This window comes from Nicotiana tomentosiformis, chromosome 4 (genome assembly GCF_000390325.3).
Source record: "Nicotiana tomentosiformis chromosome 4, ASM39032v3, whole genome shotgun sequence".
Classification (NCBI taxonomy): domain Eukaryota; kingdom Viridiplantae; phylum Streptophyta; class Magnoliopsida; order Solanales; family Solanaceae; genus Nicotiana; species Nicotiana tomentosiformis.
Window position 1 is genome coordinate 68241330 of NC_090815.1, and position 14528 is coordinate 68255857.

The 14528-nt window shown below is 41.3% G+C and overlaps 1 protein-coding gene across 1 annotated transcript; it reads right to left on the reverse strand.

The window, feature by feature from the left end:
• Nucleotides 1–5651: 5651 nt before the first annotated feature.
• LOC138909872 (uncharacterized) lies at nt 5652–6056 on the reverse strand. Its single transcript, XM_070201088.1, has one exon. It carries the CDS (start codon nt 6054–6056, stop codon nt 5652–5654), a length of 405 nt encoding a protein of 134 aa, XP_070057189.1.
• Between the last annotated feature and the right edge of the window lie 8472 nt (nt 6057–14528).

Below are 14528 nucleotides of genomic sequence, written 5' to 3' on the forward strand. Positions count from 1 at the left end.
TGCAGCTTGGCATGTACAATAACCAATACTCGATAAATACACAGTTTTCCCAAAAACCGGAACATCGCAAGTGACAAGCTACAGAAGGAAAATAGCATATCTATACACCAGAGTCTAATAAAAGGAATACAGGAAGTGTTTGACATAGGGGAGAATAGAGGTTTGCGGACGCGGTAGATGTACCTTGAAGTCTCCGTACAACAGCAAGCACTCTCAGCTAATAGCGGGGCTGATAAGAAGTACCTGGATCTACACATAAAGAAATATGTGCAGAAGAGTAGCATCAGTATACCACAACGGTACCTAGCAAGTGCCAAGCCTACCCTCGGTCGAGTAGTGACGAGGTCAGGTCAGGCCCACTAGTATATAATAAATAAAGCAGGGGAATATAATAGTATGTTAAAAGACTGGAATTTAACAAAAGGAAAACACAGCAAAATTAGCAGTACAACATAGGGGTAAACAGCAGGGGATCTCCCGAGATACAGTCTCGTAGTCCCGACGTAAAGAAGGAAAGAGATCTCCTGAGGTACCGCCTCGTAGTCTCAAAAGTAAATGTACAGGGAGAACTCCCAAGGTACCGCCTCGTAGTCTCAAAAGCAAATATGCAGGAACAAATCCCAAGGTACCACCTCGTAGTCTCAAAAGTAAATGTGCAGGGAGAACTCCCGAGATACCGCCTCGTAGTCTCAAAAGTAAATGTGCAGGGAGAACTCCCGAGGTGCCGCCTCGTAGTCTCAAAAGCAAATATGCAGGGAGAACTCCCGAGGTACCACCTCGTAGTCTCAAAAGCAAATATGCAGGAAGAAATCCCGACGAACCGCCTCGTAGTCTCAAAACTAAATGTGCAGGGAGAACTCCCGAGGAACCGCCTCATAGTCTCAAAAGTAAACACACAGCTCAAACAGATAAATATGACAGATAATAGCAAGATATACATAGTATACTGATAAAGAACAAGGAAAAGCAGGAAATCAACTAGGCATGCTTCACAGAGTTCAAATAAGCAGTTAAAGCACGTAGACATGCGATATTAGGCTAAACAGGATCACTACACATATTGGAATCAGCTTAATTATGAATGAAAACAGACTAATACTCATTTAAACGGTATAACTCAAATTAGAGGAAAAAATAGGTTACTACTCAGTAAAATAAATTGGGTTTTACAACAAATAGCTAGTGTACGTACTCGTCACCTCACGTACACGAAGCTCACATATCACAGCAGTACCAAATCCTAAGGGGATCCCCCCCCCTCCCCACAAGGTTAGGCAAGCTACTTACCTCGCACCAAGCTCAATCAATCGGTAATAATGCCTTTTCCACGAATATCCGACTCTGAAAGGCCCAAATCAAGCCAAAATTAATTACATACCATAAATACAACTTTAAGAAACTAATCTAATTAATGAAATCAAAGCTAAAGTAAGAAATTAGAAAATCGCCCATACAAGCCCCCCGGGCCCACATCTCAGAATCGAGGAAAAGTCACACAATATGAACATCCATTCACTCACGAGTTCACTCGTACCAAAATTATCCAAATCCGATATCAAAATTTGAATCAAGACTCAAAACTTAGTTGAAGAACTTCCAACCTTTTTCTCCAAATTTCTCAACCAAATTCCTTAATTAGATGATGAAAACAACTATAGATTAGTGGAATAAAATCATAAACAAGTTAAGAATCATTACCCCAAGGTTCTCTCTGAAAAATCCTTGAATTATCGCCTCAATCCGAGCTCTGAAGGACCAAAAAATGAAAATGGGATAAAACCCTCGAACTTGGCCATTTTCTGCCCAGCGATTTCGCATCTGCGGGCCTATAATCGCACCTGCGATGCCGCACCTGCAGAAATTCCATCGCAGGTGCAGACTTAACTTAAGTCCCCTAGGTCCTCATCTGTGAGAGAAGCGCTGCACCTGTGGATGCGCTCCCGCGACCAAGGAACCGCACCTGCGACCCTCACTACTCCTGCGCACCATCCCACCGCAGAAGCGAGGCCGCTTCTGCGCAAATAGATCCGCACCTGCGAACCTAGTCTGGGCTGCCCAAAGCCGCATCTGCGCTCCTCCTTCCGCACGTGCGAGTCCGCACCTGCGGTCTCCCCACCGCAGGTGCGAAAACACCAGAAAGTAGAAAATTTCAGCAATTTGTATAAGTCCAAATTCAATCCGTTAAGCATCTGAAACACACCCGAGGCCCCTGGGACCTCAACCAAACATACCAATAAGTCCTAAAACACCATACGAACTTAGTCGAGCCCTCAAATCACATCAAACAACGCTAAAAACACGAATCACCCTCCAATTCAAACTTAATGAACTTTGAAACTTCAAACTTCTACAACCGATGCCGAAACCTATCAAATCACGTCCGATTGATCTCCAATTTTGCACACAAGTCATATTCGACATTACGAACCTACTCCAACTTTCGAAATCGGAATACGACCACGATATAAAAAAGTCCACTTCCGGTCAAAATCTTCAAAAATTCGACTTTCGCCAATTCCAGCCTAAATCGTCTACGAACCTCCAATTCACAGTCCGGACACGCCCCTAAGTACAGAATCACCCAACGGAGCTAACGGAATTGACAAAACTCTATTCCGGAGTATTCTTCATACAGTTCAAACTACAGTCAAAATCCTAAGACTAGAGCTTCCGTTTAGGGACTAAGTGTCCCAATTTATTCCGAAACCACAACAACAACCTCCCGGCAAGTCACATAAGCAGAAAAAGATACGGGGAAAGAAGTAAATAGGGGATCAGGGCTAAAACTCTCAAAATGACTGGTCGGGTCCTCCTCCTCTTAAAATAATCGTTCGTCCTCGAACGAGTACAGAGACATACCTGAAGTGGCGAAAAGATGATGATAACGGCTGTGCATATTATGCTCGGTCACCCAAGTCACCTCCTCGACTGGCTGACCCCTCCACTGAACCTTCACGAAACAATGTTCTTTGACCTCAGCCTTCGAACTTGCCTGTCCAAAATAGCCACTGGCTCCTCAACATAAGATAAATCCTTGTCCAACTAGACTGAGCTAAAATCCAACACATGAGACGGATCGCCGTGATACTTTTGGAACATCGAAACAAGGAATATTGGATGAACTTCTGCTAGGCTGGGAGGCAAGGCAAGCTCATAAGCAACCTCCCCAACACGTCACAACACCTCAAATGGGCCGATAAACCTTGGGCTCAGCTTGCCCTTCTTTCCGAACCTCATAACACCCTTCATAGGTGGAACCCGAAGCAAGACCCGCTCTCCAACCATGAATGCAACATCGCGAACCTTCCGATCCGCATAACTCTTCTGTCTGGACTGGGCTGTGCCAAGTCCATCTTGAATCACCTTAACCTTTTCCAAAACATCCTAAACCAAGTCTGTACCAAATAATATAGTCTCGTCTAGCTCGAACCAACCCACTGGAGACCGACACCGCCTACCATACAGAGCCTCATACGGTGCCATTTGGATGCTCGACTGATAACGGTTATTGTAGGAAAACTCCGGAAGTGGCAAGAACTAATCCCAAGAACCTCTAAAATTTATCACACACGCACGGAGCATATCCTCTAATATCTGAATAGTGCACTCGGACTGTCCGTCCGTCTGAGGGTGAAATGCTGTGCTCAGCTCCACTTGAGTACCCAACTCATACTATACGGCCCTCCAAAACTGTGATATTAACTGCGTACCCCGGTCAGAGATGATAGATATAGTATGCCATGAAGCCTGACGATCTCGCAGATATAAATTCGAGCCAGCTGCTCGAAAGAATATGTAGTCATCACATGAAAGAAATGAGCTGACTTGGTCAGCCTATCCACAATCACCCAAACTGCGTCAAACATCCGCTGAGTCCGTGGGAGTCCAACAACGAAGTCCATAGTGATCTGCTCCTATTTCCACTACGAAATCTCTAGCTTGTGAAGTAACCCACCTGGCCACTGATGCTCGTACTTCACCTGCTAGCAATTTAGACACCAAGCTACATACTCCACTATGTCCTTTTTCATCCTCCTCCACCAGTAATGCTGCCTCAAGTCCAGTTACATCTTCGCGGCACCCGGATGAATGGAGTACCGCAAGCTGTGAGCCTCCTAGAGAATCAACTCACTCAACCCATCTACATTGGGCACACATAGCCTGCCCTGCATCCTCAATGCACCATAATCCCCAATAGTGACCTCCTTAGCATCACTGTGCTGAATCGTGTCCTTAAGAACAAGCATATGGGGGTCATCATATTCACGCTCCCTGATACGATCGTAAAGAGAAGACTGAGAGACCACACAAGCCAATACTCGACTCGGCTCAGAAATATCCAATCTCACAAATTGGCTGGCTAAGGCCTGAACATCCAACGCCAATGGCCTCTCTGCTGCTGGTAGATATGCTATAACCACCTCCGCCAATGGCCTCTCTGCTGCAAATTGGCTGGCTAAGGCCTGAATATCCAACGCCAATGGCCTCTTTGCTTCTGATTGGCCTTCCCCGGATGGTACAAAATGATGAAATCATAGTTCTTAAGTAGCTCCAACCACCTCCGCTGACGCAAGTTAAGATCCCTTTGCTTGAACAGATGCTGCAAACTCCGATGATCTGTGTAAATCTCACAAGGGACACCGTACAAATAGTGCTGCTAACTCTTCAAGGCATGAACAATAGCTGTTAACTCAAGGTCATGGACAGGATAGTTCTTTTCATGAACCTTCAGTTGTCTGGACGCGTAGGCAACCACCCTACCGTCCTGCATCAATACCGCACCGAGACCAATCCATGATGCATCACAATATACAGTATAAGACCCCGAAACTGTAGGCAATACCAATACTGGGGCTATAGTCAAAGCTGTCTTGAGCTTCTGAAAACTCTCCTCACACTCCTCTGTCCACCTGAACAGAGCACCCTTCTGGGTCAGCCTGGTCATAGGTGCTGCAATAGATGAGAATCCCTCTAAAAAATGACGGTAATACCCCACCAAACCAAGAAAACTCTGGATCTCCGTAGCTGATGACGGTTTAGTCCAACTCTACACTGCTTCCCCCTACTTCGGATCCACCTTGATCCCATCACTCGATAATGCATGACCCATGAATGCCACCGAGTCTAGCCAAAACTCACACTTTGAAAATTTTGCATATAACCTATTTTCTCTCAAGGTTTGAAGTACAGTCCTCAGGTGTTGCTCACGATCCTCCCGAGTCCGGGAATACACTAGAATGTCGTCAATAAACACAATGACAAAACAATCAAGATATGACTGGAACACACTGTGCATCAAGTGCATAAAAGTTGCTGGGGCATTGGTCAGCCCAAATGACATCACAAAGAACTCGTAGTGACCATAACGAGTCCTGAAAGCAGTCTTTGGGATATGTGGCTCCCGAATCTTCAACTGATGATAGTCGGAACGTAAATTAATCTTGGAAAACACCCTGGCATAGCTGATCAAATAAATCATCAATACGAGGCAATGGATACTTGCTCTTCACTATAACTTTGTTCAGCTGGCGATAATCAATGCACATACGCATAGAATCATCCTTCTTCTTCACAAACAAGACAGGAGCACCCCAAGGTGACACACTGGGCTGAATGAAGCCCTTATCAAGCAACTCCTACAACTGCTCCTTCTACTCCTTCAGCTCGGGAGGATCCAAATGATACAGAGAAATAGAGATGGGCTGAGTGTCCGGCAACACATCAATGCGGAAATCAATATATTTGTCGGGTGGCATGCCCGGAAGATCAGCTGGAAACACATCTGGAAAGTCCCTCACTACTGGGACTGACTTAACTGTAGGGGCATCAATACTGACATCTCTCACATAAGATAGATACGCGTCACACCTCTTTTGAACAATTCGTTGAGCTTTAAGAAATGAAATAACTCTGCTAGGAGTATTCTCTAAGGTACCTCTCCACTCTAATCGCGGTAATCCTGGCATAGCTAGCGTCACGGTCTTAGCGTGACAATTACGAATAGCATAATCAGGCGACAACCAGTCCATGCCCAAGATAACATCAAAGTCTACCATACTTAGCAATAATAAATCGGCTCTGGTCTCAAAACCACTAAGACCAATCAAACACGATCGATACACGTGGTCCACAATAAGAGAATCTCCTACAGGAGTTGACACATAAAAAGGGGAACTCAAGGAATCTCACCGTGGTAATCAGGATTTGGTTATTTCTTTTGGACTGTATGGTTATCAAGTTTTGTTCTATCTGTGAAATCCTTACTTGTTAGAGTAATTGAACTTTAAATCATGTTAGAAAACATGTTTAGGCTATGTGCTTATTCAGATGAGGCCCAGTGAGGTTATTTATGTTGTTTTGAGTTATACCAGTAGTGAGCGCAGACACGATGATATATATATACTTGTGCTTTGAGGAGGGGCATTGATGCCAAGCACCCGTACAATGATGAGTGATTGTGTTTCATGAGTGGGTATTCGAGTTAGACAGATTTAGTACTCTGAGAGTATGAGTACCTGGGAATATCACCGTGATTCATTATATTTGACATGCATATTTGACATATAGGCATATAAATGTAACATTCCTCATGTTTGCTGTACTTGATATATTTTATTAGTGTTGGGCTCTAATTGTTGAACTTGAAAGAACGTCTAAATTTATGTACCCTGAACGAGCTGATTATGGAATTTCTCCGAGTTATTCATTATCATTCTCTTTATCTTACCTGTGTTGTCACTATTGGTTCTGACTGCATCTTTCTGAGCTAGTCATTGCTTTTAGCCCAAGGTTAGTCCTGTTACTTATCGAGTATATTGGGTCGGTTGTACTCATACTACACTCAGCACTTCGTGTGCAGATCCAGGTACATCTGGACGCGGTGATTGCTAAGGTGGTTCGAGTACATGCAAGGAGACTTTGAGGTAGCTTCTATGACGCCCGCATACCGTGATTCTCCTTCCTTTTATTTTCTTCAGTGTTGTTCTACTATTCAGACAGTTGTACTAGTGTTTGTTTTATGTTGAGATGTTATAGTGCTCATGTATTTCTTTTATGTTGAGATGTTATAGTGCTCATGTACTCGAGGACACAAAGTTTTAGGATGGTTGTGGTAGAGTTACAGTTGTTTTATCAGATATTTACGAGATGTTTTGCATTGTTGATCTTATTAAATCATGTTTTGATTCAAATGCTTAGTTCTTATATGAGTGTCGGCTTGCCTAGTAAATATCTTAGGCGCCGTCACGATAGGTTGGGATTTTAGATCGTGAAATGATCGCACGGCTCAGACAAAAAGAGGATCAATGAAAGCCTCGAGTTAATGCAAATCAATCACCCTCTCTCAAAAAACTAAGAATTTTTCTTTCGACGTAGGGACAACATCATCTCTGAAACTGTCACAGAATGTTAACATCAAGTTTTCACCCACCATCAACTGTATCACTGGCCACACAGCCTAACTCTGCACCCTCTCAATTCTGTATTATTGTTCAAGAGGGACTCTAACATTTTCTCCTATGAGTTTTGTAGGAATATCAACCTGGCATTTCGCGGTAGATAGAATCTGGTCTTGGACTTTTTGGAGTATCATTCATATAATCAGGGGAGTAGTATTTTTACAATACACTCCATCAATTTTCATGACTTCGCTACTCTCACCACCTTTCTATATTTAGATCGTAACATCATTTCCCGTTGTCAACCGGGAACGATTATCAAATGGTTCCTGCAAATAGCCAAAATGTGCATCATCCTAGGACTGCACGGGAAATAGCATCCGACATCATACATCATGGAATATGAATCGGATATTCAGGGGAGTAAAAGTTGTATAGTTATTTCTTAATTCCAACATTTTATGATGGCACTACCCTCCCAATATTTCCATATCCTGATCAGATAATTGCCCATGTTAACAACCGAGGGAGATCACCAAAAGGTTCTCAAGGGCAGCTTGAGAGTCAAAACAAAACATCCCTGCAGTCAATTGGGAGACAACCACAACAACTGTCTTGCACACAGTCACTAGGCATCGAACCAACTGTACGAAGGAGCAACTGGGGCACATCTTCTGGAGCGACTCACTCTTCAAATTCAGAGATACCACACCCAACCATGGTTACAACGAGGCAGCACTCCAAGTTTGTCTACCCTTGCATTTTGTACATATCTTTGATGCCATTAATATTTTTAGTTGCAATTCCTTGAAATAGTAGAGCAAAATAAGTGTTGAGAACCATACATCTCATATTCTCAAATCATCATGAACGGTGTGTACCTGATTCTTGACCTTGCGTCAAGATACATAGGCAAGCTGTAATGGGTCCGGTTTTTCTCTAACTTAGTTGGACGATTCGGTCAAATCTGTCAACTTGGGTCATAGTTGACAGAAGATCTTTGCAAAAAGATCATTTCCAAAATATAAATAAATAAAAAATAAACATATATATATATATATATATATATATATATATATATATATATATATATATATATCTTCCCCTGTTGCTTCTCTAGAAGTCTCTACGTGAAGACATCAAAATCAAAATCCAAAATATTATCCTCCTTACTTGAGGAAATTCAAAAATCCAAAACATCTTATCTTTATCTCTAATCTTCTTGAACTACTCTTGACCTATTTCTCATTTCAATGAAATACGTAGTCTACCTTCGGGTTCGGTCTCATTTTTTTCAAAAAATCAAAAAATACTCCCATTGTGTGGAGATTTCAAATCCTGTCCCTCCCTTCGCGTGATGATTTTCAATTACTTGTTATTCCCATTGTGCGGAGATTTACTTTTCTGTTACTCCCATCGTGCAGAGATTCACTTTACCTGCCACTCCCATCGAGTGGAGATTTACATTCCTGTCAATGCTCCGATATCGCATCGGAACGGTACTACAACCCGCCGAATAGTCCCATCGCGTGCAGATTCAAACTTTCTTTCGTATCACTCCCATCGCGTGGAGATTTACATTGATATCAATGATCCGATAACGCATCGGAACGGTACTAAGGCCCGTCAAATACTCTCACCACGTGGAGATTCAAATTTTCTTTCATGTCACTCCCATCGCGTGGAGATTTATATTCCTCTCAATGCTTCGATATCGTATCAGAATGGTACTACAGTCCGTCGATTACTCCCATCCCATGGAGATTCAAATTTTCATTCATGCCACTGCTATCGCGTGGAGATTTACATTTCTTTCATTGCTTCGATATCTTTTCGGAACGGTAACTACAATGCACGACTAACTTTCAATGCTCTGATATTACTTCGGAGCAGTAACCACAAAGCCCGTCTAACATTCAATACCCCAATATCACTTCGGAACGCTAACTACAAAGTCCGTTTTACATTCAATTCTCTTTATAAAAAAAATAATTAATTCAAAAATTCCAAAAAAATGAAATGAAATGAAAATCTGAAAATATGTTTCTTTCTATGTCTAATCTTCCTAAACTACGCTTGACCTGATTCTCATTTCAACGAGATACGTAGTCAACCTTCGGGTTCGATCTCATTTTTCAAAAAATCAAGCAAGGACCTCTCTTGGGTTCGATTCTATTTATAAAAATCAAAAAAAAATTATTAAGTTAAAATCCAAAACAAATTGAAAAAGGGGAACTCATCCTCGGGTTTGGTCCCATCTAAAAAAAATCAAATCATGATCGAAAGTTTACTTGGTTGGTACCGACAGAGTAAGGAGTGTTCATGGGAAAGAACATGTGTTTAAGTGATATGATGGAGAGGATCAACTTCGGGTAAACCATAAATTCTTGCGGTACCTCTTAAATTATGCATTAGTAACGCTTGAAAATTTCGTACTTACAGTTAGGGTAAGAATAAAGCCGACCTCATCGTTTCATGTGCATTGTGTGGTGAGGCTATTCATTGCATTGTATTATAGATCTAGAACTTGGCTCGAATGTCTGTTAAGGCAAAATCCTGAGTAATACTTGGTTTATGAAACGATTGTAGGCCTTCTTTGACCTGATTGATCCTTTCGAACCCACCAAATGACCTTAATCCCTAGCATTCCCCCTTTGAGCCTTAAGCCTTTTTCTTGGACAACCACATCTTAGCCTATACCCTTCTTTGTGATTAAGAGAACTACCCCTCTCTTGGCCCAACGTCCTCGAGCGCACTGAAAACCTGTAACTTCGGAGGAAGACCAAAGTGAAGGCAACAAGCATGAAAATGCGAAAGACACAAAGTCCAGGGCAATCAAAGAAATGACTTCAGAAGAAAAATGGGGACTCCACAAATTCAAAGGGAGGACCCAACAAGAAGGAGAAAACTTCCACAAATTCAAAGAAAAAATCCAACGTAAAAGGGGAAAACTCCACAAATTCAAAGAGGAGGAACTCCAACTAAAGAAGGAAATACTCATATGAAGCAGGAGAAACTACAAAATAAATTAAAAACACCTCTGAAAAAGAAGAAGAATCTCCTACAAATTCAAAAATAAGTCAAAGTAAAGAAAGCGACATTGAGCCAAATAAGATCAAGCGCTGAAGCATTGTTTGAACGCCGAAGATGCGGATACAGTACAACTCAAGGAGGGATTAGTCACTTTTATCTTAAATAAACATCCTACGCATCCCAAAGCCCACATTACAAGCCAATGATAAAGCCCTACATGATCCTATAACATGTGTTCTCATATTAGCGGATACTCACATAAAGTCAAGCATATGGTATCTCAATCGCATGCATTGAACATCATTCTGAGTGTGCGTGTACTTCTCAAAATGTCCAAAGTCAAAATACAAAACCACTTCAAATATGTGTGCAAATTAGGACTTCTTTATGGTGAGGGCACTTCAAACATAAGGATAGGCTGAATTCAAATCTTTAATTGAAGCTATACGAACAAATCTTGTCGAACTTAGCTATACATGAGGTACCACTCGAGGCTATAGGAATTATCCATAAGTTGATCTCGGTTTGCTGGAAAGTATGGTGGAAATTCTTATGCACAATAATAATTGTTGGTACTAATCAAGTCAAGTAAAAAAAATGAACGATGACTAGTCAATAAATCATAGTCTTTCTCTACTCTTCTCAAATTTTTCGAATTCTCTACAAAAGCTACAAAACAGCGAAAATCACATAAAACAAAAAGAGTCAAGTTTGTTGACGGTATAGTTAAATTTTGTTGTAAAAGAACTACGCCCGACCTGAGTTCCCATGGTGGAATACGTAGGCAACCCACGTAGGTTCCGATCCCACTCTTGTAATAGAAAACCAAAAATCATTTTTATATATTCGGAACTACGTAGGCAATCCATATCAGATCCAATCGTCTATTGTGATCGAACTACATTTTGGCATGATTCCATTTGGATATGTAGGATGTCCAAATCAGACCCGGCCATATCATTCAAAAATTCTATCATTTTTGCATCTCCCGTGCTAATAATTCCATTTGGATACGTTATCACATACTGGTCGGACAACTCACGGACAGCTCCCACGCTAATAATATCAATCACACGGACAACTCATGTGCTATAATATAAATCTCTGGATCCGCACGGATAAATCACGTGTTGCACGGATAACTCACGTGCTAATAACATCAAACCACCTGGCGTGGTCACGTGCACAATATCATAATCCGCCCGGCATGGTCACCGACATAACAACACGATCCGCCCGACATGGTCACAGGAACATCAACAAAATCTACCTAGCGTGGTCACAGGCATCCAGTCCAAATCATATCACACAAAAGCAAGTATATTTAACTCGTTATATTTAACTGATGTTTTACCTTGTTTACATACGATATTTTTACTTCATCTCAGTAATATTTGAACAAAGTTCATCTGATAGTCTATTAGCACAACCTTTTATTTTTTTTTACCTTATTAGAATCCTAAAGTAAACTTAATATGTCATTTGACGTTAACTTTATTCAAGTTTGAAATCGTGTTTTATTGTGTTTAAATTTATCCCTCGATCATCTTAGTTGATATTGATACGAATACGATGTATGTCATGCCCCAACCTCGGGAAGCATGACCGACGCTCAACCGAGTGAACCCGGCCGAGCAAGCCTGTTAGATACTTTCTACCCAACTCACCCATGATGAAGAAAAGACGTGATTTCATTAATTATATAGTAGGAAGCTCATTCATATAATCCTAAATCGTTTCATTAGTCATTGCGCCTTTAAGTCTCAAAATACATATTTCTTATAGTTCGAGTGGAACAAATGATCAGACAAAACATAACTTGTTTAACATTTCCAACACCCATATACAACCCACATAGTGTCTATGGAGCCGCTAAAGATACAAAAGAGAGTAAAGATGGTACCGGCAACAAGGCCCCGGCTATACCTCAAATGTGACCACAATATAAACAAAAGGTACAATACATGACCCCGGAATGAAATGGAGCTCACCGAGTCTGCTAAGAAGAGGATGCAGCACTATCTGTGATCAGCATTGTCTACTATGTAACCACCAGCATCCATTTAAAGATGCAGCACCCCCGGCAAAAGAGACGTTAGTACCGTCGAATAGCACTAGTATGTATAGCTAAACACCATCTCAATAGAATGCATAATAATACAAGAGGAACAGTCAAAAATTCAATAAGAGCTCCAAATAAAATTAAAACATCAATTTAAAGATCACATAAGTTTTCAAGTCAATTTCCACGTTGTTAGGTTGGGTGATCTTTAGTGCCGATATTCCACGATTCACAATGCCTCCGTATTCTTACATGGAGTCCGATCTCGACCCGATCGGCTAGGTCGTCTCAATTGAGACATTAACCATAACCATAATTTCATTACAATTTCCAGCACAGTACCACCATGTGAGCTGCATGGCATCCAATCACTGCTCGATCGGCTAGGCCGTCTCACCTAAGACGTTACCATTTTCAGTCAATCATCTCACATCATACTTCTTTCACATCTTTCAATTCATTGGTACTAGTGATCACGATTACAAAGTCATTCTTGAAACTTGGCCGTATTTCATAATTCCAGACCCCTTTTCCACATTCAATATCATTATCATTATCAACAAGAATAAGGCTTCCCATTCAAGACATTAAATTCACATATGAGCAATTTGGGAATCTTACGCACATAGAGGCTTTTCATACAATTTGGCATAACAACCTTTATTTCGATCTTGACATGAAGTCTTAACATTTCTAACACATTCCATATATTTTAACACATCCTCAAATAACAAGATAACATGATAAAGCATTTAGAATAATTATTGAACTTATATCCTTCAAAACAAACACATTAGATATCGCCAATTCTATAATGATCAAGGACTTACTCTAATTATATGAATACCGTTGGATTCGATTCTAAGGTGAAGGAGATTTAGCCAACATACCTCAATTGAGCTTCTCAAACTCTAAAATGATCCGGAATTCTTAGGAACTTCAATCTATTTTCGAAATATAACAAGTTGGACAAAAATTAGGAAGATGAACATGGTTTTAGCTCATTTGAGAATATTATCAAACTCTAGGCGTGCATCAATATTTTAAGGCCCTTTTTGTGGAAGATTACATCATTCCCCAACCTATTCTCTATAATTGTTAGCTCACAGTATTCCCACATACTTCAAGGATACATGCATGCAAGGTAAGCACTCACATCCCCTTGAATTACCTTACTAATGAACCTTTCTAGTCATATTTTGAAATTAAGAGTTTGGGTGATAGGATCTTACCTCTTAGGAAGAAGACCTAGGTACCTCTCTTGATAATTTTCAAGGTATTAAGTGAGAATTGAAGAGAAATTTGATGAGGACCACTTCTCCCTCTAGGACCCTCTCTCTCACTCTAAAAATATCAGAAAATAAGTTCCAAATGGTCTATGGGATGTGTTTTAACGGAATAGGGTTGGGTTTAAAAACCCAAAAAATGAAGCTCCGGAACAGGTTTTGTGGTCGCATATGCGACCGCATAATGGTTATGCGGTTCGCAAAATGTCTGTGAAGTTAGGTGCCAGAACTGGAAGGAAACTGACCTGGTCTGTGGTCACTGTGCGGACCGCAGAACTGCTCTACGGTCGCATAATGCACCGTAGAATGGTTCTGCTATCGCATAGTGCACCGCAGAATCTCCCTTCGAAAAAGTCTAAGGATGATTATGCGACCAAAGTGCGGCCCGCGAAACGGTTATGCGATTGCATTATGGCTGCGAAATTGACATCAAAATTGCCCTAGAAAACTATCCCACTCAGCGACCAGTCTGCGGTCCGCAGAGTGGTTCTGTGGCCGCATAATGGGCAGCAGAAATGCCTACTTCTTCCCAACATTTTCCTTTCACTCCCCAGCGCACTCATAGAATCCGCATTTTTAGGAAAATGTTTACGGGGCTTTACAATGTACATGGTAGCACAAGGACTTTGCCATGCGAGGGTGATTGCTAATGTGGGAACGAGTTTCCATACGTGTAAGATTTGGAAGTTATGACTCATGATTTGTTATTACGAGGAGTAGTACCTCGGGTATTTCTTGTTGTAATTTGTG